This window comes from Porites lutea, chromosome 4 (genome assembly GCF_958299795.1).
Source record: "Porites lutea chromosome 4, jaPorLute2.1, whole genome shotgun sequence".
Classification (NCBI taxonomy): Eukaryota; Metazoa; Cnidaria; class Anthozoa; order Scleractinia; family Poritidae; genus Porites; species Porites lutea.
In genome coordinates, this window is record NC_133204.1 from 10,673,281 (window position 1) to 10,701,125 (window position 27,845).

The 27,845-nt window shown below is 40.5% G+C and overlaps 2 protein-coding genes across 4 annotated transcripts in view; one reads left to right on the forward strand and one right to left on the reverse strand.

The window, feature by feature from the left end:
- LOC140935828 (serine-threonine kinase receptor-associated protein-like) overlaps nt 1-3,363 on the reverse strand; it is a 14,884-nt gene extending 11,521 nt beyond the window's left edge. Inside the window, exons 1-2 of one of the 2 annotated variants that reach the window (XM_073385402.1) lie at nt 3,154-3,363; nt 464-599 (exon numbers count right to left, since the gene is read on the reverse strand). In XM_073385402.1, the coding sequence (XP_073241503.1) occupies nt 464-599; nt 3,154-3,262 (245 nt within the window). In that variant the 5' untranslated portion in view covers nt 3,263-3,363. The remainder of the gene's footprint in view (nt 1-463; nt 600-3,153) is intronic. The other variant, XM_073385401.1, reaches the window with a different exon arrangement.
- Nucleotides 3,364-6,957: 3,594 nt separating this feature from the next.
- On the forward strand, nt 6,958-26,691 carry LOC140935830 (glutamate carboxypeptidase 2-like). 2 transcript variants are annotated; one of them, XM_073385406.1, is made up of 18 exons: nt 6,958-7,052; nt 7,129-7,411; nt 17,540-17,822; nt 18,672-18,794; nt 19,227-19,416; nt 20,092-20,188; nt 21,334-21,420; nt 21,927-22,012; nt 22,612-22,731; nt 22,877-22,959; nt 23,176-23,239; nt 23,381-23,448; nt 23,682-23,767; nt 24,132-24,222; nt 24,313-24,565; nt 25,270-25,351; nt 25,812-25,907; nt 26,161-26,691. In XM_073385406.1, the coding sequence occupies exons 2-18, from the start codon at nt 7,140-7,142 to the stop codon at nt 26,339-26,341; spliced, it is 2,262 nt and encodes a 753-aa protein (XP_073241507.1). In that variant the 5' UTR covers nt 6,958-7,052; nt 7,129-7,139; the 3' UTR covers nt 26,342-26,691. The 2 variants fall into 2 exon arrangements, with proteins under 2 accessions (XP_073241507.1, XP_073241506.1); XM_073385405.1 differs by lacking the exons at nt 6,958-7,052; nt 7,129-7,411 and adding an exon at nt 12,061-12,406.
- Nucleotides 26,692-27,845: the final 1,154 nt, after the last annotated feature.

Genomic DNA, 27,845 nt, shown 5'->3' on the forward strand with positions numbered 1-27,845 from the left:
CAAAGGAAGTATTAACCTGGTGCTTACCATTAAAGCTATTGACAAACTATTAAATCTGTCAACCCTTACAGGCCATGACCCATTTTTCCCTGGTAAATATCACCTATATAGATCTTCATGTAAATTCCTTTGGTGCTAACAACTTTGTCCTTAAAGCACAAAGCCATTAAAATACTAAGACATTTTTTGGTCTGATGAGAACATTTTATCAGGGTTTAGACCCCCTTGATCTGCCACTGAGAATACAGTCAACTTCTTCCTAATGGATAACTCCATAAGGTGGACACCTTGGTAAAACAGACACCTAGAGTTGGTTTCTGCTTCCTTCACTTCATTTATTAGACTCTCTATAAGCCCCACATCACTCTTAGAATAGATGGACCCTTAGTGCTGGTTCCTCAAGTCAAGGTGTCCATCTTTGAAATAGAGTGATCATGAGTTGAATGTTATATCTACTACATACGCTGTGAAGTCAGCAGCACCAGTGGCTGCCTTTGTGGCATCTTCAGTTAATGTAGCGCTCCATACTGCTCCTTTGTGTCCTTCATAAGTACCAATCCAGTCACCAGTGTGACCATATCTTAACATGGGTTTCCCATCTACAACAAATAAAATACATTATCACATGTAGCAATACCATAAACCCTCTATTAAGCGCCCCCGCCCCCCCCCCCCCCCTCCAAATAAGCTCCCTCTCTAATAAGCCCTCCCTTTTCAGGGAACAAAAGTTGATAACCTCCCCCACTCTCAGACATAGCCAACAAAAGGAAACTCTTTTGCAAAGTTAGAAATGATACAAAATTTTTTTAATCTCATTTTTGACTCTTATTTTAAAGCTGATTTTTCAAATTACTTCAAAGTTGTCTGTAAAAGACATCTACACCAAAAGCATTTCTTGATTGCCTAAAAATAACAACTGACAAAATTTGTGCTGAGTCACGTCATTGCAGACACCAACCTAGCCTTCATAGCAGTTGCTTGGAAGTAGTGGGTGCAAGAAAAAAACGGGAAGCACGAGGGAGACACACCAGGGGAGAGGAAGCACCTGTCCAAGAGGCCAATGAAAATCGTTTCTGCTCACTTTCTGAGGGTGTGGAATTTTCCTATTGGTTGAGAGGTTCCCGAGGGGATATGTTGTCCCATTAGGTGAGAAAATGGTCAACCAAAGAAAACACAAGATCATTTGTAAAAAACATGTAGTACATGGACAAGGCAGTGAAGGTCTTACATTACACCACTAACTGGTATAATTGAATTTCAGATCTTGGAGGTCACTCCAATCTGGTTAAATGGGACAATGTGGCTGAAATCTAAAAGAAAAGTTGGAGTGTTCAAATGTTATTCACAAAGGAATGATTTGACATCAAATACACATTGTCAGAAGTGGCAACAGACAAAAGTCTGTTGAATCGTTGAAATGAAGATTAGAGGAATTACTCTTTGCTAAAAAAGAACTCGGCAGCTTGCATTGTCAATGGAACGCATACCATCAAAACCTGGACAGGACTGATGAAATGAAACACTTACCAGAGGCATGAATTTGAAAAACCTTTCACTGCTGATATTATTAGTATTGCTTGAGTGTGACCTGATGTCTGATGTTTATGTCTTGTTACTGCACCCTATAAAAACGTCTCAGTACAGTTTGTGTTCTAAAGTTTAGGTCCACTTAGTAGGACATGTCTGCTCCAGAAATGGCTGCAACTTTGCGCAATAAAAGCAATGATCATTTTCCACGTATACTGTAATCTTCAGTGTCTGTCAGTTGTGACTTTGTAATCTCAGAGAACAATATTTAGCTTTTTTATAATACACAGCATGCATTCTTTGAGAAACACCCATTTTTGACTCGGTTCTTTCGTATTTATTGTCCCTTGGGTTAAAAACGATTTAAAACTGTGTGTTGCCCTTTGATTTATTTCTCCATCGCTCTATAATCAGATAACCTCACTGATCTTTATAACAGATACATTTAGACCAAGGGTACAAATGTACAACGCTTTGCCATGCTTCGTTTGTGCGAGGTCAATCGTTTTCTGTCAAAATTTTTGCCAGATCATGCAGCAGCTGCCAAGTTATTGGACTGGGGAGGGAAACGATTTTCATTGGCCTCTCGGACAGGTACTCCCCCTCCCCTTTATGTGTCTCCCTCTCTCACACCCATTCTTTCTTGAGCCCAAATACTTCCCAGCACTTGCTACACAAGCTAACACCAAACAGGGGTATCCGATTGTGTAGGTCATTAACATTCATGCTCAATCCATGTGCTGCGCACACGATGGATTAAATATTCTTGGTGCACTAATTTCATTCCCTTCCAGTATAGTTTCCGCGTCAACACGAAAAACAGTTTAGATGAATATTCTTCATTCTTTAAGCCAAGGACTTAAAACTTTTTACACTGAATAAACTTGTATCGAAACAACTTTGTATCAAAACAACCTGTAACACCATCATTTTGCTCACAACACAGGATATTCACAGCGGGTCACCGATCCTGTTCTTAACCCCACCCCCAGGGGCGGGACCCCACCGGTCATGGCTTAACTTGAGTGTTGCTATCCACACTGAGTTTCGCGAGGGTTTGCGAGACATGTATTTCTAGTTTACGGCATGTTAGTATAGGTAATAGCATGATTTGAAGTGATATTTGGCATAAATACCACGAGTGATATTTCGAAATTGTTATATGTAATTTCACGAGCCGTTAGGCGAGTGAAATTTGAGACAATTTTGAAATATCCCGAGTGGTATTTATGCCAAATATCACTACAAATCATGTTATTATTTGTTTATACCACTACCCGCAAAAAGGTTGTAATTTTCACATGTAGGTATTTCAAATTAAGCTGAGATACCACTGCTCTAAGCCAATCAAATTTCAGAAATTTCTCATGTAGTGGTATAAACAAAGAAACTACAACGGAACCGAGCGAGTTCACTTCCCCTGATCATGACTTCTCTTGCCTCACAACATTGCGCCATTTTTCTTTCCTCGACACCTAATGTATCTCATTTGCTTATCAGTTAGTCTATTTAAAATGTCTCCTCAAAAAAGGGCCACTAAATTCATATAATGGTGAATTTTTTGGGGACAAAAAGTCACTAGAGCGAAAGCCGGCCGGTGAAAAATACAGAAATATGGCGTCTTACCTTTGCACGCGCTAATAAGAAAGTATCCATAAGGCGTTATATCAGAGAAAGATAAATGTACAACCGGTCTTGTGTGCCCGCTACACGTCAGAGGAATTTGTCTTGCCATGTTTTCGTGATCTTAGATATGTTTTCTCCTCTGTAAAAATGAGATAATTCTGTGAGAATGTGAACCGGAAAAGTGAGGTTCGTCGTTTTTGATAAGAGGAACGCTGGTCCGACTTTCCGCTGTCACCGGTCCTTCCCAGGACTACGCAGACAATTCCTTGGGGTAGGTACCAGACTCTTTTTTTTTCACCTTGCCAAACGCCAATAGAATTTGGGTAAAAGCCAAGACACAAAGTGATCTTGCCGTCTGAAAATGTAAATTGTACTCAATGTACTCTCGTCTCTAAGGCTTTAGCCCCGCAACATGCCATTTTCTCACACTCCTGTTTTAAGACCTGGCCCGGGTTGTTCGAAAGATGGATAGAAGCGCTATCCACCGGAAAAATCCCTATCTTGTGGATAAGTATTTGGGAACGCTGTAGCAATATGGCCGGTAACCGGTCAAGTAGCCTGCGAAAACGTCCGTTTCTCCTCGCTCTTCGCCGCTGGGGACGTTTCGCGCGGAAACGTCGCGGGAAACGTCCCCAGCGGCGAAGAGCGAGGAGAAACGGATGTTTTCGCAGGCTACCGGTCAAGGTGTAAAAAATACTGAATGACCAGCCGCCCCATATGCTCGGTGAATTTCACAAATCGAAAGATTCTAGCTAATCTAAACTATCATATATCGATTAAGACAAGTCAAGCGATCCTGAAATGCCTTATAGAGTCTCAAGTCTAGTGTTTGGTTTGCGCTGGGCTCAGAAGACAAAACCCTTGTGACACTTAGGCCCAGTTCAGACGTCGTGCTTTTGCCGTGCCGAACTAAATTCAGGAATTAAGTTCGACAAAAGCACGGCAGAAGCACGGCGTCTGAATTAAACTTTTGAATTAAGTTCGGCAGCAATTAAGTTCGACAAGCGCTGCCGTGCTATACGGCTCTGGCACGGCAGCGATTCAAACGCCGTGCTTCTGCCGCGCTAAACAAAGTTCATAAATTTTATTAATGTATTTTGGTGAGATTGCGTTCCCAGGGGGCGAGTTGGGAGAAAAATTGTTACGAGGCATTAGTAAATCCTGAATTTGGTTCGACTCTGGCACGGCGTCTGAATCAAAGTTGTTTTCCTGCCGTGCTACAGTCGAACCAAATTACAATTAAGTTCGGCACGGCGGAAGCACGACGCCGTGAACTGGGCCTACTCGACTGCCGGTCAAGGTTTTCAAAACACTAAATGGCCGGCAGTCCTATATTCAGTACATTTCGCTGTACTTTTCTTAATCGACATATGATAGTTTGGTTTAGCTGGATTATTTCGATTTGTGAAATTTATCGAGAATATGGGACTGCCGGTCATTTAGAGCCAGTTTGAAAACCTTGACCGGCAGTCAAGCTGAAAAAAGTTCTAAGTGTCACGAACCATAGTTTTGTCTTCTGAGCCCAGCGTGAACTAAACGCTATTCTTGAGATCTATAAAGCATTTCAGGATCGCTTGACTTTTCTTACTGGACATATAATAGTTTGGTTAAGTTAGATTTTTTCGATTTGTGAAATTTACTGAAAAGATAGGACTGCCGGTCATTTAATATTTTAAACTGGCTGTAGCTATGTGGCCGGCAGTCTGGTATTTTCATTAAATTCGACTTATCTAAGAAATAAATAAATTCGACTTATCTACTTATCGACTTATCTAAGAATCTTATCTAAGAATCCCTACCAATCCAAACTATCATATGTCGATTATAAAAAAAGTCAAGCGATCCTGAAATGCTTTACAGATCTCAAGTCTAGCGTTTGATTTACCCTGGGCTCAGAAAACGACCATGTTTAATGACACTTGGAGCTTTTCTCAGCTTCCTCTTTCCTCTTTTCGCTTTCCTCTTTCCTCTTTCCTCTTTCCTTTTTCCTCTTTCCTCTTTCCTCTTTCCTCCTTCCTCTTTCCTCTTTCCTCTTTCCTCCTTCCTCTTTTCTCTTTCCTCTTTCCGCTTTCCTCTTCCCAGTTTCTCGACTTATCTAGGAAAGATCAAAGCGACTCTGCTAGCAGGGTAGACTGCCGTTCATTTAGTGTTTTAACAATCTTGACCGGCAGACGACCTGAAAAAAGTTCTAAGTGTCCCAAAATTCCTATTTTGGTGTCACGTACTGTGAAAACTCGGAAGTTCATATTGCTGTATTTTCGAAATGAAACATGCTACGGGAATGGAAACTTGTACAAAGATTTATTTTTTGCTTATCTTCAACCTAGCGTAAATAGAGATTACTTCATGGTTGGTTCGCTTGTACGATTTTTATTCATGAGTTGTGAAGAATCGCAAACTCACTCGTTCGCTGCATGCGCTCACTCGTTCGTTTGCTATTCTTCGCAACAAGTGAATAAAAATCGTACAAGCGAACCAACCATGAAGTTATTTGTTTATTTTATAAACAAATTATAAACGAATTCTATGGCTATCCTGCGTTTCAATTTCATTCTTCATTGTTTTGGGTATTGTAGTGTATGGTAATGAGTTTGAGAAAAAACAACGATGCCAACAATAAAATTGAACCGTGAAAGTAAAGACCTACAATTATCCGTGTAACGCTGGATTAGCATAAGCGCTATTGGCAATTACTTTGATTAAAGATAAAAGAATAGCATCTCATTACATGTATCTATATTTATGGTGCTAAACCGTGTCTTTAACTTTGGGGCCTAAGTGTAGGGGACTTGATCAAACTAAATGACCATAAATCATCGAGCAGTATCTCACTGGTCGTTTTCACTCTAAAGAGGGATTATCCGTCTGAGACGGATACATGTAATCCATCTTCAAAATCCGTCAAAATTGACGGATGAACAGATGGATAAACTTAGGTGGATTGTTCATCGAAAATTAAACATTAAAACCTTTTCATGTTCAAATTATTATCCGTCTGGCGCGAATTATCCAACGGATAACCCGTCTCAGACGGATAATCCGTCACTAGTGTGAAAACGGCCATTGATCAGGGGCACCCAACGAGAATATAGTTCAAAACCACTTTAACATAGCATTGCTAAACGTATTTTAGTATTTAAACGGTAGGCATATTTTTATCCCCTAAAAATTTTTCATCTGTTCGGATTTCCTAGCTGAAAGTCGAGTGATCCGAAAATTGTAGGGATCAAACTTACCTTTTCGAAAATTTCAGCAGAAAAAAGGGCTCCCGAAAATTCTAGGTGGCCTTTTTTGGGGGAAAAATCCGTCAAAAATGGTCAATTATACCATTTTTTAGGTGTTCGAAAATCCTAGGAGAGGCAGGCAAGCAAGAAATTTTACAAAAAAATGTTCCGAAAATTCTAGATCTCAAATCGTCTTCTGAACAAATATTTTCCGAAAATTGACGTTGGGTGCCCCTGATTGATAAACAAAAGGGTTGATTTATAGTTATAGACTACAAAATTTGCATTTGTCATATCATCGGAACTTTCTGTAGCCAGGGGTAAACAAATATCATTGCATTACATTCAGTTTAAAGTTGCTCAGTCACATTGCGGTTTTCACTTCGTTCTTCCCTGACGCAGTTACATCTACGTTTTTGCAAGTATGGGGCTTTCGCGCGAGTGATTTAACTTTGCTACTGTCTGCCAAAGGATTTTCTCTTCATTCTTGTGGGTGCCGAAAAGCAAACCGAGCAACGGGGGCAGTGTAAAATGCAGACTGCGGACTATTGTTTTTAGGGTATTATTGTTGTCATGTACTCATTTCCATGCTGAAATAGTCCGCAGTCTGCGGTTACACTGACCGCCGAGCAACTGAACAGCGAAGCATACGGAGGGCTTTTAGGCAGCCCTCAGGTTTGAAAATCACTGCCTAACTAATTTTAAATAGCGCCATGTAAATCAGAGGCTTTAACATGTAGTTGCATTTCAGTTTTGCAGGCTATGATGGCTCCGGAAGAGGAACAGGTGTCCATGCTAAAGGGCAGATTTTCTCCGAAGCATCGACAAAGCCGTCGCTTGCTACTGCTTGTGATGGTAGTCTTCTTTGTGGTTCTCTTGGTTATTGGCATAGTTATTGGTTACTTTGTTGGAAAAAATGCAAGCAAATGTGAAGACAATCAGAATCCGAAGCCAACCAGTCGATTAGACTTGGAGCGAATACATCAGGATGCTGTCGAGATGGTCTCCACCGAACATCTCAAAGATTTTCTTAAGTAAGTATTTTAAGTAAATATGTTAATGTAGAGACTAAGCCTGCAAAAACAGCTGTCTCTCCTCGTTCTTTGCCGCCAGTGATGGCTGTATTCGCAGGCTGTAAATGTATGGAAAATCACGAGCTTTTGCTATGCCTCAAACCAATTTAGCCTGCTCTCAGGCTACAGAAGCTACTGATTTAAGGTATCAGCCACCCTTAAAATTGCCATTTTTCCATATTTGAGGTTTCAACGTTTTCAAATAGATATGCTTGAGAGCTTTCTTTTAAAAAAAAAAAATCAGAAGAAAATATTATTTCTGTCGAAAGATATCGGGGGTAAAAGATTTTTCTCGTTAATTATCTTACTTGATCGTTAACAAGATCTGTCATACCCGTGTCATATATCAATTAACTTGCCTGTGAACTACAACACGTGCGAATTGTCTTCGCGTTGTTTATAGCCTTTAGTATTCTCCGTGGATATTTAGCGTTTGCTTCGGTGAAAATGCCGCCAAAAAAAAAGAAAAGGTCGTGTCCGTTTTCTTAATCGAAACCGAGAGCGAAAAAGAAATCGAAGAGCGAGTTTGACAAAGAATGGGCCGTAAAATTGGCAGAGAGCGACAAAGGCTCATTTTATCAGCAAGAGAAGTGGCTCGAGGAGTTGGATATTCAGAAAAGCGAAAATGCTGCAGTTGCTGAGAGTGCAAGCCGCTCCAAAATCCAGCTTGAAGAACCAGATGAAGACAGCCAATTAAGCTCATCGACCCCATCTGTTGATGGAACGTGGAAAACAATAAGCGGTCGAGCTATCGTATTGAGCGAAAAGCTGCTTGAGAAACTGGGCGAGTCTGTATCTTGTCGATTTGGCCAGGGAAGAGTCCAAGTCATGAAAAATGTAGCGACTAAGCATGGACTTGGTTCTACCTGGAGAATCCAGTGCGAGAATGAAAGCTGGCTGTCGCACAAGACAAATTCTGTTTTTAATTCTTCCGAGAAGAGCAGAGCGTCTGAAATAAACCGGGCCTCAGTTCTTAGCCTTCGAGCAATCGGTGGTGGGCATTCGGCGGCTTCAAAGTTTTTTAGTTTCCTTGGCCTGGCGCTCGAGAAAGAATTAAACCGTGATTCTCGTGGTGTAAAAGAGTGGAAGTTTTCCAACGGAGAATTAAACTGTTCACTTGAAGATGTTGATAGCAATAAAAAGTTTGTTCCTGTTACATGTTACCTGTCAAAGTCCTATTGTTAGAGAAAATTGATCCCTCTCTGATATCAATCAGAATAAACATTTAGGTGTTATAATCTCATTCCAGGTAGGATGCCGCCAAAAATGTATTTTCTATTTTATCTCCGAACGTAAATTTTGCTGATCGACTCGTACGTTTTGAACTCCAAGTCGGCAGCCTTTCAATCAATTTGGCTAAAATTTGGCCAGAGTGATGCCATATGTCTCTTCTACAAAACCGTGTCTGCGAATTGTAATACTCCTTTTCATTTTAAAGCTAGAGCTTTTTTTACACAGAGAGTGTTGACTAATTGCCTTCCCCAACTTCATTTGCTAATAAAAGAAAAACAAACGCACTTGTCAAAAAGCTGAGACACGGTTTTTTAGTGGAACGTGTTGAGAAGCGAATGCGGTGTTAATTGTTTTCTTCCGTTTATTTCCGGCGGGAGTGGAACATAATTTATAGAGACGTGTACTTTTACACAAAGCGTTCCAATTTCGAAACACATTTAAGTAAATCGTTTTTGTTAGTTCAAATCCATAATCTGGAATTATTAAGCTTTTAAAAAATATATGGTTTATAGGGGTTTTTATAAAAACAACTAACGCTACAGCGATCCGCGCGCGGACTGTCCTGAAGGGTGGCTGATACCTTAACTCAAGTTGAATTTTATAGACACAATGGTTCTGACAGAGCTGTCCGACTCAACTGACTCACTCGAGGACTAACGTAAATGTTAATTTTCTATTGTCCACTGTTCCTACTGTAAGTACATTATTATTCTGAATCACTTGCTTGGCTATACTCCAGTTTAAATTTGAACATTTATTCGCGTCATTTCTATAATCCGTCACAGCATCCCAGAGTTATTCTCTATCCTCTGTTTGAAATAACACGGAAACATTTGAACGCCTGATTCTGGCGATTGCTCTCAAAGGGTCACTTTAGGCCAGGTTCCGACGCCGCACTTCACATCACACATGAGCCGAATCGAATCGAGTTCGATCTTCACAAACCGAGCCAAATTTAGGCCTGCTGAATTGATTCAGACGCCGATCTCTAAGCTACGGTAAATTAGGCGACAAAAACGTGTAACTTGTTTTGCAAGATTGCTGCAAAACGAGTAGTCTGCTACACAGCCGTTCTTTAGTGTCGTCACGCAACGCTCCTTCCCACTTAGTGGGGAGGAGCGTTGCGTGACGAGACTAAAAACGGCTGTGTAGCAGACTACAAAACGAGTTGAAAAACAAAGTTGCGCGACGTACCACCCACGTCATCAAACCTGTCTTGCAACTTAATCAGGGTATTGCAATTCAAGTTGCGTGAATACTGACCTCTGACAGGAGCCCATTTCTACACGGGAGTTACGTCACCAGTTGCAGAACAAGTTTGCCTTGGACCAGTATAACGCGCAACACGAACAGATTTTGTTGCAAAAGGCAAAACTGCTCTCTACTTTTTGCAACAAGTTTTCGCAACCTGCAACAACCTGAGTGTTGTAAGACAGGTTCGATTCGTGGGTGGTAAAACTTCCAACATCGCTTATCAACTCGACTCGTTTTGCAGTAGTGTTGCAAAACAAGTTGCAGGTTTTTGCTTCCCGTTTTACCTACCTTAAATTCAAAAGAGGAAAATGCGCATTGCATTGAAAATAAGTTATGAAATACGTCGTACGGACAGGGCCTATAAAAAGTCAAGTATGAGCACAAGCCGGAATTTCTACCGTTGCCTCAATCAATGATCGAGATACGGAATGCAAATCAGCGATGCGTGCAGTTTTTCTTTCAAGGCAAATTTTTTTATACAGTATTTTGGTTCTGATTTATTGGTAATTATTGGTATCATTTTAACGCTTTGCGTTAAGCTGCCGTCACGTTTTTTTTCCCAAGAAACAATTAATTTCATTGGATTAAAGGTCAAAAACCTATCTGCTCCGTACAGACACTTGTCCCCTCTTTCACAAGGAACAATTTCGTTGAAGGGACCAGCCGCTAAATCGAGAGCCGCTTGCCCGCAAACTTCTGAGTTAATCAGAAGCATAGTGCATTGACGGGAAATACAAGGAGAGTCATGAAAAAGAGAACATGGTTCATTCCTTTCCATAATCCATATGGTCTGTTTACGCTGGAGACGTCTGCACGTGAGCTAATAACCAAGGGCCTAAATTTTCATTCAGCTGACGTGTGCATGTAACCAGTGGTCGGGGAATGGTGGCATGATTTTCATGATTTAAGCTGATTCAGTTTGACGGTACTTTTCGGAGGGGAAATGAAGAGGAACAGTGGGGAAGTTACATGAAGTCTATTTGTTCAACTCGAAAATTTTTCCTTATTCATTATTGCAGTGATAAACAATAAACAACAACAAAAACAAACAAAAAAACATTATTTCGTTCGAAGACATATGCATATCCGGACAAAGGAAATCGTTATTTCCTTGTTCCCCCTCCAAAAAAGGCATCACTCCACCATTCCAAAGACAAAATTTCTGCTATTCTTTAATTAATCCTCTTCAGGTCTTTGGATAACTTTATTGCCTGTAGCGGAATTTAGCTAGGTTCTTTATAACGTCAATGAAAGCGTATTTTTCGGGCGAGTGAGCGCCCAGTTACTTCATTTTTCCGCCCGCGAAATAAAGGTGCAAACAAATAGGGTAAACATAGGGCGAAAGGACGACTCGCGCGATAACCCGAACGAATTATAATACTTCCCTATACCCAGAAAATGCCTACACGCACAGAAGGCTACAATCGGGGACACTCAACTTGGGTCACACTCTGGTACCTCCCTTTCACCCTTTTTTCGTTTGATAATGTTTTTTCAGTAGAATCGTCTAATTTGTGGGCCAACAATGAAACGGAGAGGGAAAAGGACATCGAGCATGGCATGTCAGCTTAAGTAATTCAGTTGACCCAAGTTCTAATGTCACGAATTGTAGCTTCTTATTACGTTCACTATCTGCGTCATCTGGCAACAACGTAAAATGACCTATGGGCAAAACGTCTCCTATTTCCTTTGTATAGTAAAGGATACATGAGGCCACGCAAGCTACTCTGAGAGTAACCCTGACCCTGTTTAGGAAAAAAAATTCTTAAATACACACCCTGTTTAGGACAGTGCCCTCAATTTTATTACCCTGTTTAGGGCAAAGCACAAATACTCGCCGTCTTGTTTTTAAGTTATTTACTGGCAGTTGCAATAGCGTAAATTCACGTTATAGTGATTGTTTTTGAATGCAAGGCTTGGATTACAAACAAATTTCATCCTGTTTCGGTATATAATTAGGGCAGACTCGCACAAAATTATATACCCTGTTTAGGACAGACTCGTGCGAAATTACATACCCTGCTTAGAACAGAGAGGTCAAAAAGCATACCCCGTCTAGCGGCACATCCCCGTATAGGCCATATAAGGGAGTACCCCCCTCCCCCCAAACCACAAGAGGGAATATCAGGACCGGGTGGCATTTGTAGAGCTTGTTTTCGTTCTCGCCGAAGCAAGGCAAGCTAAGATGTTGACGTTGGAAGAAAAAGGTTCCTCGTACACCTCCATCACATCACCAAGGCGGCGTTACTTAATAATCGTGTTAGTTGTGGGTTTTCTTGTGATCATCGCAATCGGTATTGTGGCTGGTTACTTCATCGGACGCAGTTCGGTAAAAAGCTGCAAAGAGGGCGATCGGAAGCGCGATGATGATAAAAACGGCGATGGAAAATCAAACCAGCAACAGCTAGATGAGTTCCACAAAAATGCAGTTGAAATGGTCTCTACTAGGGAACTACGCGATAATTTGGAGTAAGTAGATTATTTGGAGTATTTTTTTTGGTAATTTTATCCACTCCGTTGTTGATAAACCATGGAACACAGAACAGTAAAAAGAAGCATCGGGAGATAGAAAGAGAGCTATTCCGACAGGAAGTTAGTTTTAAAAATTATGCTTAAAGATAAAGTTCGTTCGATGCAATGCCTCTTGAATAGTTTATTTCCTCTACATGAGCGAGTTTTAGCCGGTTTGAGACGTTCAGATTACTATCTGAATGCTCGAGTTTCAGTCACTGATAATCCCTGGGTTTAAATAGGAGGGTTCTTCCCAAATGCATCGTCGACGACAACTATAAAGGAATTCCATTTCCTGCTTTTTGTCAGTTGTAAACATAAATACATGATAACAAAAACCTATCTACTGTTCAGTATTCCTCAATAGCTAAAAAAGAGTCTTATGACTTTTATACACTACGTTTTGAAATTCGACACTTGTTACGGCACAAAGTCTTGAGAGACTCCAGGAGAGTCTCGCCTTTCTCGCGTGGGGTGATTTTCACGAGCGCTCGCGTTTCGCTCGCTCTACTATCCACGAGGACAAATGGGGGGCTACTCGTAGTCCAACAGTTTTGAAGCTGTTTGCTTTTTCAGTAAAGGTATTTTTAAAGTCTCCCCAAAACACTTTGTCTGGTGTTTTCCTTACTGGTAAAGTACATTTTGCTATTTTGAACATTGTTACTATATCACGTTAAAACAAAAAGACGCTAATATTTATTCATTGTGTTGGGAATCTGTTACACAATTGATCCATTAACGAACTGCTATTCAAATAATAAAAAATGGCACTTTAATGCATCTAATACATTTCATTATTTTTACCGTTGTAAGTGTTTCATATGAAAACAAAATAATACTGATATAAAATTGTTGGAAATTTACATTTTTTTATATGGTTGAGAAAATCTCTAATCTAGAATCTTAATCTTTAGGCAATGTTATATGCTACCTTTCCCCCCTTACTTTTCCCTTTAATGCTATGCATGTCATTTCCTCTGCATAATTTTTTTTTCGGTACTACCGCTTGCAGGAATTTCCTTTCAGGGAAGTTTCCCTCGCAGGAATTCTTTTCGAAATTGCCACCCCACTTCCGGTTATTTCTAATGATCCGCCCCTAAGAATTCGAAACTCGGTTAATGTTTTACGCGGAGATTTTCTTAAGTTTTGGGTAGCCCAATTTATACCCCTAAATACGTTTCTTTATTTACGTTATCGGGAGGTCATTTACGCGAAACTCTTGTTTTCATAAATTTGAGTTCACGTTGAGTGTCTTCACTAACGAGCTGAGTGCAAATACAGTCGAACTGTGGCCCCTTCGGTGTCCGTATTAACGGTGTTTGACTGTGCCAGTATAGACAATTTTTTGCATAAAAGTGAGACATAACTGAGAAAGCATTATGCGCAAAAAACTTCACTTTGTAAAACACACAAAATCACTTGAATAGTATTTAAAAGTCCATTCCCCATGCTATTAGTGGGAATAGTTGACTCTTGGCCAGTTTGAGGTTAGGAGTAGGAGAAGTTTGCAGTTTACAGGTCTTAAAGGCAAAAGTGGCTGATCAATGTTTCCGAGCAGTTTTCGTGGAGGAGAGAGTATGCGTAGGAAGTTAAAGACAGATTTGTCGTGACGTCAAAGAACTGACATGTTGTGGCGTACAAAAATTGACCTCTGCCTCTGACCTCTGCTGGTAACCGTTACCATGGTTACATTTTTTCCCTGCTTTGAGCGAATGTGCGAGATTCGTCACACGCGCGATTGGTATACGAATCGTCGCTTCCTGTCTTTGCGGATAATGGCTCGTTGCTTTTCGCACGCAGGTGCAAATTGCGAAATGCAGATTTCGAACTACTTGTACAGTGAGAATGGGTGTTGTCAGGAACCGATTTCAACTCCTACTATGATCATGACATGCTACTGGATAAACCTCATTCTTTTAAAACTGCTGACCTAGAGAATGCACCATTATATTTGACACACAGTAAACCAGATAATGGTCATGCTCCCTTCCGAATTGAAGGGGCTTAACGGCTGTTCAATTTATGTGAGCAGAAAGGCAAACTTTCTGAGTGCTTGGTTTTCCTGTGGTCAGGGCGTAGCTGCATTTGTCAGACGGAACACTTATTAAGATATTAAAGTTGAAATTTGACATGATTATAAAGCTGATGATTGACGGACCGCTAGAAAATATAAAAAGGCAACTAGAAGCTTTGAGGTTTCATTCTTGCTAAAGTGACTCAAGATGCACGAGAAAAGCCGCTCCTCGTATATGTTTTTACGATGTGTTTACCTAACAATCACCTTGATTGTGCTGGCTTTTGGATGCAATTCGGCCAAAAACTGCAAAGACGACGGAGACGACTCTGTTAATGGTAATAGAAAATTAAGTCAGAAACAGCTTGAGAAGTTCCATAGAAACGCTGTTAGAATGGTTTCCACTACGGAACTGCGCGATAACCTGGAGTAAGTAGAACATCGTATTTGCTTTGACATTTTACTGATAAAATTATGACGCAGGCAAAGTTAAAAATGACCAGAAAAAAAAATTGCGGCCTGTGATGGAACTATCTCAACATTAAAGCAGTACTGTCACTAGGTGGCTGTGGTCTGTCAAGAGGGTCTGAATGGGTACCTCGATAACACTAATCACTTCATTTTTTGGCTTTGTAACATGAAACAGTTAAATTTTAGGCATTTCAACAGTAACAGTAAAAAATTCTGTGAAACAGTAATTTTTTTTTACAGAAAGAAGGGAAAAGGGCTCCGGAAAGGCTAATATTGTCTTGTTTAGTATGCCAAGGCACTTTCGGCCATCATTATTACGACAATTTATTTCCGAAGATTTCCGAAGAACCCTCAAAACACTAGGCTCGATTACCAGCCGCTGTTCGGGAAAATGAGCCCCCCCCCCCCGCGACCCTAACCCGAACCCTCCCCCTTCGGGAAGGATCAAAGACCGGACCCGGGGGACGGCGGAAATCGAGCCTATCCAAACACTTTACAGTACTTTCTTCGGAATCAGTAAACATTTCAAAATTGGCCAATTTAACAGAAAACACTAAAAATTATGGGCAAATAACACTAAACATTAAACCCTATGTAGACCCTCTGTCAAGCACTTCCAAGTCAACCTTATGAGGATCTTATTTTGACTTTCATTATACGTGCCTACTTTACCGTGACTGACGACATGTTTCGAGTATTATACTTAAATGACCAAAATCACCACTTCACGTAAGCTTTACTGAACTGGCACTATTCAGCGCATACAAGATTCATAACATCAAGGTCATTAGGGATACAGAGCCAAGTCTCCGTATTGTGGAAGTGTCCGTATTATAGATTGATCCTTGAACCCCGTGGGGGACTCCTTTATTTAGCTTAAAAGAGTATCTGCTGCTGAACAGGGTATGGTTTTTTTTAGGGTTGTGAGTCTTAAACAGAATATACAACATGTACAATTTCACTATCTAGTGTCTTGAGCAGGGTGTCTTTTTGGTGCGGAAGTCTCTCAAAGATTGTGAAGGTTGGCGAAATGAAACGAATTTTGTCTTAAACACGGACTTATTTTAAAGACCACGGCGGCACACCTCTACCCAAGCGTCCCTTGTTGAGTGCCCCCCGGGCGTTAGGCCCAAAAAACTCACCCCATATAGAGGTGTCTGTTAGTGAAGTTTGACCCCACTATGAGAAAAAGAAAGGAACAGGGTGTAATAAAGCGAAGCAGAATAGCTTAAATGAAATGATTGGGGGAAACATCAAAGTAGCGAAGGCATTAGAGTTGGATTGATGAACAGTCCGAGCGGATACTGTACTGCCAAGGGCCTTTTCGCTCTAGAATGTCTGTCGCTAACAAATCATCACGAAATTTATAGTAAGGTCAGGCTTGTCTGAACAGTCTAACTGATTCAGTTAACATTTTTGTCATTTTTCTTGGGGTAGTGGGGGGGGGGGGGGTTGGTGGCTTTTCACAGTAACCTAATAGGGTACAACAACCGTCCAACGTTATATCGTTCATGTGCATTTCTTGAGCAAATCGTCATTTCCTGTATTTCATAAAGGCACGTTTCTCGGCTGGCATCATTCCAGTATGCGGAGGTCGGTTTCTTCTGGAGCGAAGTATTTGAGCTGATTGAAATAATGCTGCAGAATATCAACCAAAAATGGTTTTACATTCCACTTAGGGACAATAGATCGTTTTCACTGTCACGCAACAAAAAATTAAATTGGAAACCGTCCAGTGGAAGAAACCAAGAAAATGAAATGTTAGAAAAAGACTAATATATAAACAATTCGTCCAAGTCTCAGGTCTTTGTGGCCCATAGTTTCTGAGTTATTTGGCGAAACGTTTCACGCACCTTTGTAGAGCTTTGTACGGAGACGCCATATTGGTGCACCGTTTTGGTGCACCAATATGGCCGCCGGAAATCAACAAAACCATCTGGAGTTTACTTTTTCTATAAAAGCTCTTTCTTTTCACTCGAGAACTAGCGTACGTACGCATAAACATATCCTCTAATACTTGAATTGGTTATATTGCTGAAAATCAAGAGGAGAGAGTTTTTTTCAAGGAGACAGCATTCCTATTTTGGTGTCACGCACTGTGAATACTCGGAAGCTCAAATTGCTGTATTTTAGAAATGAAACATGCTACGGAAATGGAAACTGGTACAAAGATTTACTTCTTGTTTATCTTCAGCCTAGTGGAAATAAGAATTCGTAAAACCTCGATATTTTGACTTTACAATTTGATGACGTCACAGTGAAAACCATCTATAGAAAACCACAGGATTAGACATCAATATTTTAGGATTTCGTCTTGTGATTCCCCCTAGTTTCGGAGGGGGAGCTTTTTTAGCCCCTCCTCCGGAGCTCCCCAGAGAGCGTGTTCGCAAACAAAACTCGAAATAGCGGAAGACGAACTGGGATTGGCCAAACTCTCCGAATGGAAGTGGCTACTCTGTTGGGCAGACTTCCTTGGGGGAGGAACGCTCGACGGAGTTCTAAGGAGGTTTTTTTTACTGATAGCTTTCATTGACAGTGACCTATATGTATCAATTGCCCTGGAAAAGAAAGATGGTCCACCTAATTAATGTTAATTTAAATTGCAGGTACTTCACCAAAGTTCCTCACTTTCCTGGAGACCTCGTGAACCTTGACTTGGCAAAGCACATTCAGAAGAAATGGAAGGAATATGGCTTCGACAGCGCTACATTGAAGAAATACATTATAATGCTTTCACGCCCCACAAAGCCTGGTGTTGTAGCTTTGTACGACAGCTCTGGGCAGGAGATTTACCGGTCAGCTCCTCAAGAGACATTTCTTGTTCCATCAGAGAACAACAGCAACGTTGTGCCACCTTTTAATGCGTACTCTCCACCAGGAAGCGTCAAGGTAAAAAAATAAGATACTCAATTTCAAGTCTAGAGAATTTCAGACCTTTTTCCCTAAGAAAAGTTAACGTTGTAAAAAGTCTGGGGTTGCTAGAGTGGTAGCAGTCCTTTTTCAGACAAATCAGACTTATTCTAATTCTAATGCTAATTTTATAATCTGCAAAGGTCATAAGCTCATCAAAGCAGATGTGACCGGTAGCGGTCTATTAAATGGGGTTGTATCAAGGTAATCCTCGGTTTTAATTTAATGCTCCATTTTTCAAAATCGTTGTGAACGTCTACGCTAAGGTAACCTATCAGAAAAAAACGCCAGGTTAAAGCATGGATTAACTAACAATGACTGGAACTGAAAGAATCCATTGAGTAGGACTTCTTGTGGCTGGGCACATCAAATCGTTGTCCTGAGGAGCTGGAGTTGCTTTTTCGTTGTGATTCCTTCTGCCCGTTCCCGCTATTATTCACTGTCATGTCTCACAGGCGAGTGAAGCGATCAGCCAGGGAAAAGGGAACCCTTCCCATCAAATGATAAAACGTTTGACATGTTGGAGGGCAAACATTTCACTCGGACCCTGTAAAGAAATGCAATCAAAATTTGAACGGATGACCCAAGCCTTCTTATTGTTCCATTAATTTGCTTGCTCCTCAGCTTGGAATATTTCAAATATATGATGCTAGGCTGAAAAGAGCCCACTGATCCGGGATTAAAAAACACTCACTTTTTCATTTTGAAAGATTGAAGCTATTCTAATGGCTTATAGGCAATTCAATTTGCTCATCAATTTCATTGGGTTGATTAACGTAACCACACAGACATGGGTTTGTTCATTTTGCTGCTTGTTTTGTCTTTCAGGGGAAACTTCTGTACGCTAATTATGGGCGTGAAAAGGACTTTGAAGCTTTGAAGAAGAGTAATATTAGCTGCTCTGGAAAAATCGTGATCATGCGATACGGAAAAATTGGCCGTGCTACAAAGGTCAGGTAGACTGCGAATACAGGTGGCCTTTTTGCTCTGCCAAGGCCGGAAACGATGATAGCCGCTGCATTTGAAGGCAGCAGAATTGTAAAAAGGGATGATTTTAAATAACAGCGAATTCAACAGAGTCAGAGTATCTGGATAGCTTTATATTTCCTTTTTCTCTGTCTTCCGTTTTTTCTTTTTCTTCCTTCCTTGTTTCTGTGAGACGAAAAGGGTTTAAGGTCAGGGCTAAAACAACTTATGCTCATTAAGATAGGAAAAAGAAGATCATTTCTAGATAACAGTCATACTGTTGATGAGTTTCTTTAAAGTGACACTCGCTTACCGTATTTAAAAATGATTAGGTGTGATCACGAAACGAATGGGCGTCGCCTGCTAGTATTCACATACTTGGTGTGCTTAAGATTTCTGTATACTGTTATCTTCCAGAGCAAAAGAGCTCATGCGTTAGGTGCCATTGGAGCGATTTATTATATGGATCCCCAAGAGTACGCGAAGGAAGGTGTCGATAAGGTTTACCCAGAATACAACTGGATGCCTAGTACTGGAGTACAACGGGGTAATATCAAATCGTCCCCGATACGAGGAGATCCACAGACTCCTGGCTTTCCATCTGTCGGTACGAAAATACTCATACTTGCAATTAGTAAGAGGTCTACGTTTTGACTTACTTTGTATTGGGAAAGGGCAGTTAAATATTATTTTTGCAGAAAAAGGCCAGCCATTCGATCAAACGATTTTCCGAATAAACCGCGTCACTTTCCAACAAAATGCCTATCTTTTCCTGGAATGAACATTGTCTACGTTTTAAACAAAACGTTCTTGTTTAGGAACTGACCAGACCCGTCATTTTAACTCAAAAGGACTGTCTTAAACAGCCGATAGCAACGCAAATTTGATCAATGGTTAATTAACTCTTGGTTGGTGCCAGCTAACCTTGAAACAACTGGGTTATGAATAAAAACGCAGCGCGTTTACGAAACACACGTGTTCAAAAGCAAAGTTTATATACTATCTTAAGGTGGCCCAAATTTGGACCGATTGGTAAAGAAATCAGTTCTAATCGTTTTGGGCCAGTTTTCAAGTGCGACAGATGTCCTTTTTCCTGTACATTTTTTGTGTAGAAATAATCTGTTGTGCTATACCAGTGGAAGATTAAGAGGGCAATAATACCTTAAATACATTAGAAATTATCCCAGTCAAACTTCTTAATATCATGGTCAAAGGAATAAGGACAAGGACTATTTTTTGAGCCGCGAAATCTGTTAAAAGGAGATTTCATTACCTGTTGTAGAGGGTATGTATCGTTTACCTAAAGAAGAAGCCGAGAAGTTGCTCCCTCAGATCCCAACTCATCCTATATCATACAAGGATGCCGAGCCGCTGCTGCGGTAAGTTCTTGAGTAAGGTTTATGAGTAGTAAGTTGAAGCGCGATACACGTTACATCATACTAGTATTGTTTGGCCGGTGTCAAGCATACAACGGCGCTTCATAAAGAGTGATTGTCACTATCCACACAAGCTCAAGCAGAAGAAGGTTTACACTGAAAACCGTTAGTGTAAGGTAACATACGCACGCAGATAATTATATGTGGCGCTAACTTTGTTGGCTCCCGGGAGTAAATCTAGCATGGTGGGAAAACACGTGCCAGTCTCCGGCCGAAACGAGTCATCTCTTTGCCTTGGCTTAAGGTGATGTTACACGGAACGATTCGCATGAACGATTTTAGTACAACAGTCTTACAACAATGTTGAGACGTTGTTTCGAACAGTTGTAGCATTGTTCCAATATTGCAACTCAGTGTTGCCCTAAAAATCGCCCTTGCAAATCGTCTCGTGTAACATCAGCTTTACGGTCCTTACTGTTTATGCTTGTGTAACTAGTAAGGTCAGAGTTTAAAGCTCGCCAGCGGCTGACTTAAAGTATTTCATTTGAATTCAAAACAACCAGACCTACTTAGCCTCTTTATCGCCCGGAATTTCAAGTTTAAGTGAGGGTGCGATTTGCGGTGCAAACTTGGACCAGCATGTCTCCTTTATTCGAAGTGTCTCCCCAGAGAAGTTGACGAGCCCTGTCTTTTGATGCATGCCCTTCATTCCCTTTAGATTGAAACCACCGAAAACAAGTACTTTTAATTTCGTTTTCAACCTGATATCAAGGCGAACGCATAAACCAGAAGACGAATCTTAAATAGCACGAGGAATCACTGTCTGGTTTGGTTGAGCTGCTAATTTTAGAAGTGCATGACCTAGTTCCCCGATCTGTTGCAATGAGCGAGAAGAAAAGGATGAACGAGAAAATTAATGGGCTGAGACTGAAGAAGAAGAAGAAGAAGAAGACGAAGAGAGAAATGATGCTCTCTTTCCTTCCTTGACTCGTTAACTTTCGGGCTAATTTTCTTACTTCACACGTTAACAGTGGCCATCTCAGGTAGTTCTCCTACAAATGATTCTCTCCCCTGACGTATCATTCATTTCCGGTCTTCCAGACTGGAAATTACAGTTACTGAATTGTGCTTTATTAAAATTATTTTAGAACCTTAGTTGGTAGTCTTCCGGCCGAAGATTTCCAAGGAGGTCTGAACTTTTCTTATGGTATCCAGATGGCTGATAACGATACTAGGTGAGGGAATCGCAATGGAAACTCCTAATAACTTTAATTTTTGGATTTGAAGTTTATGGTATGCTGTTGGATTTCCCTTCTTGAGCCAATTTTTCGAATAATCTGCGTTTATACATAGCACCAAGCTGAATGTGGTTACTGATTGGCTCATCAGCGTCTTATCTGCAGCGTTGTGGTTAACAAGACTGTCGTTTTGCCTGAACGCACTCTACTTCACGAGAACGATGAATCAGGGGTTGGAATCGTAGCAGCCCCTTCCAATGAAGCTAATCAGGGTTCAAAAAGGATTTTATGAAGGAGGGGAGACAGAATTCTAGGGTAAGGTTGTCACGTCATCCCAAGAAACCGACGTTTCGTACAGAATTGATAAGGATGTGGCTTATCAATATGGGCGATCCAGTCTAGCCGCTCTTTATATTTTTTCAGGACTGACTCGTTAGCGCAAAATGAACGAGGGAACAAAATTTATTCGCTGATCATTTTTTCATTTGTATTGATTCCCTCAGAGAGGTCCTATTGAACGTCAGCAATGAAAACTATCCGGCAGATGTTTACAACGTCGTGGGCGTAATTAAAGGGTCCACACATCCAGGTTGGTATCTGAGATGCGTGCCGTGAACACCAATCATACGCATGGCTGATTGCTAATATCTCACTGTCATTTCAAGGTTCAAGTCCTCTGGGTCATTTCGTTGAAGTAGCCGAGACGATCGTTAAAAATTCGCTCTAACCACGTAGTCCAAGGCCTTAAAACCATTTCGACTTAGGGACTAGGCAAATTCGTTCAGATGACATTACGCTTGGGACCTTTGAGCTTGACACGTAATGGCCAAAGCCCTTGGACGTAATAACAAGCTTTCTGGAGAACTGGTTAAAGAATAGGAAATGACTCTCCATATGAACGCATTACAAGTTTACCAGCTGTTGTTGTTCTCATTTTTTAACAAGGCTGTGCTGATTCTTGAATCTCTAAGGGCTGTTTACCTTACTGCTGGGTACCCGGGTGATCATGAATAACTAGATTTCCCTCATAGTCTTGTTAGACACTAAGGAGTATGCAACACTCAGTGGTGTTAAAACCATTTAGGTTTCGAGAGTACGGTAATGCGATTCAACTTCCCACCCAACTGCAAGAGTAGTACTCTTGCACAACTGATACGTTTAGCTAATAGTTTCAACATTGCTTTCAAGACGAGCTGGTGATGTTAGGGAACCATCGTGATGCTTGGGTATTTGGTGCGGCAGATGCTTCCAGTGGAACAGCTGCTATGATGGAGCTGTCTAGAGTCCTCGGGGAGCAGTTGAAGAAAGGTATGCCATGGAGTGGTCAAAGCACTATGCGAACCAAAAAAGACTTTAAAAATATTACATTTCGCATGCTTTACATTGTCCAGATGTACGGCACTATGTCCCATGGTGATACAGGATCTTAGCTAACCAGTCAATCTATCTTTAGGATGGAGGCCAAAGCGTACCATAGTGTTGTTAAGCTGGGGAGCAGAGGAGCCTCAATATATGGGATCGGTTGAGTGGATAGAAGTAAGTACTGTAAAACAAGCAATTTTAATTGGACACTTTTGATTGGACACAACATAAGATCCAAAACCAAACTTTTAAGCCACGTATTCCACCGGAACTGGGTTGACTGCTATTTGATTGATTGATTGATTGATTGATTGATTGATTGATTGATTGACTGACTGACTGAAAGCAACTGCTAAATATAGCCCTTCTTTTTTCTCTCTTTATCCCTAGGAGTATTCTCGTTTGCTGTCTGCTCGTGGTGTAGCCTATCTCAATGTCGATATGGCAGTTGACGGTAAGGCTAAGACAAGAAATATAAATTACTCGTTAAGAGAAGTCTTTAACCTCAATATTTGCCTATAATTCATTTGAAAAATGCGAGGTTTTATTACCAGTTAATTGAGCAAATCGTGTTGCTTTTGATATGTTTTTCAAGGAAACTACTCTTTCCGCGCTAAGTCTGCGCCTCTTCTTGACTGGGTACTGGCCAGAGGAACGCAGAAGGTTAGTAAGGATATATTTTCCTCCATATTTTTTTCTGCAAAGCGTGTGCTAAAACCTGCTCACGTTAGTGGATTTAATTGGGAAGAATCCCTAAACTTGCTTTGGACGGCACAATATTGTTTGTTTTGATGCTTTCTAAGACAACACAATTTGGAATAGGACAGCCACTCTTTAAAACAAAAATTATTTACCATCTCCAATATATTTTTTCTATCTTTGTTCACATTTGGTAGGTGCGTAGTCCGTTAGGAAACGAGACCGCTTTTGAAGAATGGAAAAGGAAAATCCCATCAATAATGGGTTTCAACTATTTACCCAGGTATCAGTGTTGCCAAAATACTTTTTTTATATATTTTAGGTGGTTTAGCTAGCTCTTTATCCAGTGCTAAGTGGTCAGAGGATCCTGTCAGTTCCCAGGGCGCATTCCATTTGTTTGATGAGCATTTCATCTTTTTCAAGCGGTTGTGTCATTATTTCCTTTGTTTCGTGAGTCTTAAAGCATAGCTTAGTACTTCCATTTGGCTTTAACACGACGCCCACCACTGTTACACCCCGCGGGTATCTGGAAAATCCATCTCATCTCTATTGTAGTTAAGTGAATTCCTGCAGCCCCTAACAGCCGCTAGTGTGCAATGCTGTGACGAACAATATTTGAAGCTGGATGCTCTCTTTACCTCTTTTAGGCTTCAACAACCAAGAGCAGGCAGTGATTATGTCAACTTTATCCAGCGTCTTGGAATCCCTATTGTAGATATTCGCTACACATACGACTCTGTAAGTTGACATTTCTATGATTCGTGTAAGCCGTAGTAACTTCGTTGTTATCCAGTTGAATTAAATCTGACCCTGAGTTTTCGTACACAGAAAACGAGCGGCAATCCCTTATACCATACAGTTCACGACAACTTTTGGTGGATGACAAATTTGATTGATCCTGAGTTCAAATACCATCAAGTGACCACAAGGGTATGGACCGAAATAACAATGACCTTGGCGGATGACGATATTCTACCATTTAACGTAACACACTATGGTGTTAATATGAAGGAATACAACAGACGTATCAGGAAGGATTTTGGGAGTGATTTCAGCAAATACAACGCCACTAAGGAGTTGGGTTAGTTCTTGTTTTTTTTTCTCAGCTAACCCTTTCGCTCCTTGGTATTTTGGCCGAAAATCGCCTTTTGAAGCTAGTCGAACTATTTTCTGGCTATAAAGAGCCATTAAAATGCCATTTATACTTCGGACACTCAGTTCATGGCCTTCCGTTTCAGAATCAAAATATTAGCTTCCAACGTTCGGGAATGCACAGAAAGCAAAATTTAAAGATAGTTTTTGGGCTTAAAAGTGTCGCAGCAGTCATGACTTTGCTAGGCTTCATTTCGGTGGATAAAGTTTTCTGAAAAGCTTTTAGGATCTTAGGATTTGATTGAATAAAATGTAGGTGGATAGTGGAACAAGATGTTGCTGTGAATTGTCGGGTCAAAGTTACATGTTTTTTGTCTTTTTTTTCCAACCTTGTTGGCTGAATCAGGCTCATTCTGGTATGTTTACAATGGACATTGATACGCACGGGCGGTTAAAATAATTTTTAATCTTAACCAGATTCTAAAACGATTTGCGTATAAAACTTTGGGATTTAAACTGTTATTATTGTTTTTCGTCTGTAGCTACAGGGGAAAACGTGGAGAGTATTGAGAAATGGTTGCATTCGCAGGCTAACCGGACACCAAATAGTCATGAAGAGTTCATAGTAATATTGTTCAGAATAATATTTTTCTATAGAACTGTTATAACTGGCTTTTTCGCATCATATTGCAGACTATCTTGACCAAGCTGTCGAAAAATTCCAAGAAACTGCTAAGAACTTTGATGAGTTCGTGAAGAAAGCAGACAGAAAAGAGTAAGTAGGTCCCTTTTTAAATGGAGCCGAGTATATTATAATTTTGCTCAGATTCCAGCAACTTATTTAATAACGTAATCCCCAATAAACGCCACCCTGCCTAATAAGCAGTTTCCTTCTCCTTAAAGCGCAAAGCCCGGCAGCCCATCAAGACTAGCGCTGAAAATACTTTTGTCAGGTTCAAAGGAAATATATATCCTCAACATGAGAACAGCTCATGGGTTCATTGGAACACAGGGAAATCTTCCTAGAGTTTTTTCAGAAGATCGCGAGTTGGACACTTGAGCTATTTTTGTCACCTTTCCGCTGCCGCCTTTTTGCAGTTTTAGGTAATACCGTCTATCCGGCTCATAAATCCCCTGATAAATCCACTTTTTGAGGCACAACGATTCAAGGAATTAGAGTACACATTTCCTCCATTCTTATACCTACTTTTTGTTGTTAAATTGTCGTTTGCCAGTGATGCAGTGTTACGTACAATCAACAACCGATTGCTCAACGTTGAACGAGCTTTTATCAACCTTGAACCCATTCTACAAGACAACCCATTGCAGCGGTAAGTGAATTGAGAATAATGTGTGATTTTCGTTTGTTCAATGCGCAAACTGTATCAAAATGCCCATGTTTGGAAGGCTATTTGGAGAAAAAAAGTCCACAGACTGAATTGAATTTATCCCTGGCCGTCCCTATTTGAACACGTTTGTTTTTCACAAAAGGGATTTTGTCATCAATGTTTTTGTTCTGTAGTCAATCTCAACAATTTCTTGAAGGTGACACTTTTTGACACTATTTGAAACGTTCCATTATAGGCATGTGGTTTTGACACACAGCCCGAGCATACGGTATAACTGGTACGGTGGAGTCGTTGACGCCATTTATCGTGCTCAGAAAGGTTTAGTTTCCCCAGAGGAAGTCAAGAAGCAAATAGCGATCGTGGCGTATGGAATAAACTCAGCTACACACGTCCTTGAGCTGGACCCGATTATATAATCTATAGATATGCTTTGCAATGCGAACGTTGGCTCTCAATGTGGTAGACCAATATAATACTCCTCAAAACTAGAGCTTCCTGACGCCGTAGGTATCAGTGGCAGGTACACATAGGTTTTAAACCATTCTTCGTAGTTTGTTGTAACCATCACCGCATGTATGCTTTAAGCGTTCTTTAGTCCGGTGAACGTTTGTTTTTGTTTTTTCTATGAAAATGGGTGAAACTGTTCATGTCAACACAGCCATTTAAGAAGTGTTTCACCTTACCATGTATGTGTAAAAATGGCTCATGTTTGTCAGTTGTGTTATCTTCATACACTGGGCTAATAAACTATTACTATACGCCAGCATATGCTTTTGTTTTATCAGATCTACACAGTTTGGATTCCTTTTAAGATAAACTGACAATGTGAGGATTGTTAATCCGTCCTCTTTGTTTTTATTTCCTAAAATTGTTCCCAATAATGTTTTACTGGAGAGAATCTTTTTGGAAAACCTGACAAAGGTACTCTTTTCATTGTCCAAGCCAGCGAAATTGGCAGCGTTGGTTAAAGGCTCACATTCAATTTAATAGGCCATTTCCGAGTTGCCCAAGTCTCTGTTTCAAGGCGAGACTAAGTGCGAACTAGCGAACTATTGATATGAAAATGATTTCTTATTCTCGTGCAAAAAAAAAAAAAACAACTCATCGTTGCACGTAGCCTCGTTTTGAAAGTGAGAGGTTTTGGAACTACGAAATGACTGATTACACCTTGCCTTTCCTCCAATGTTTGTTTTTCTTCTATCAACGAAGAAAGCTGTGTCTCCAACTCATCTAATACTAATCTTTGCTCCTTTTTCATCTCAAGAACGCTATCCTGTAATGTTTGATTCAGCTGCTGCGAGTCTTCGAGTTGTGATTGTATCGCTTTCCTCTCGTCTTCTTTTCTTTTGCATTCCTTCTAAAGAATTTGCGAAAAACATTTTATTTCCGAGACCATTTAAAATATTAAGATCAAACTGTCTTCTCAAATGTCAGCAATAAATTGTTTCTGACCGCATTCAAACGTAGCATTTCTTCTGTATTCTGTATTTGGATCTACTGTGATGTGATGACACTTTCCTGCTTCTTTACCGTGTCTTGAAAAGATTCTGTAATATAATGTACAGAATTTTATCTCAGAACAAGGGTTATAATTTGTCAAATACGGCTTTCCAGCTGGCAGCAATGGTATCCCTTCACGAAAACGTGTTTTGCTTTGTCACGATTACTATTTAATTACTTAGCTCCTCATTGCTGTTCTCAAGAACTGCTTCTATGGTAGCAATGTGACTCTCCTTTGCCTTTTTCTCGTTATCGAGTAAACAAATCTGCATGATAAAGAACAAGCTTTAGAACCTTTTCTCGAAAAAGTGTCTGTTATAACCGCAGCAGGAGGAGCGCTTGGTGGGAGGTTCTACAGTGGCGTAAGAGAACTGAAGAAGGACCTGATCTCCGCTTTATCCATTTTTTTGGAAGATTCCA

Excerpts from the sequence above, each read along its gene's own strand:
- LOC140935830 (XM_073385405.1), top strand. The coding sequence starts at position 12,123 with ATGTTGACGTTGGAAGAAAAAGGTTCCTCGTACACCTCCATCACATCA. Across the intron at positions 20,189-21,333 it reads GATGCCGAGCCGCTGCTGCG|AACCTTAGTTGGTAGTCTTC; the intron begins GTAAGTTCTTGA and ends AAATTATTTTAG. Across the intron at positions 25,908-26,160 it reads CAAGACAACCCATTGCAGCG|GCATGTGGTTTTGACACACA; the intron begins GTAAGTGAATTG and ends GTTCCATTATAG.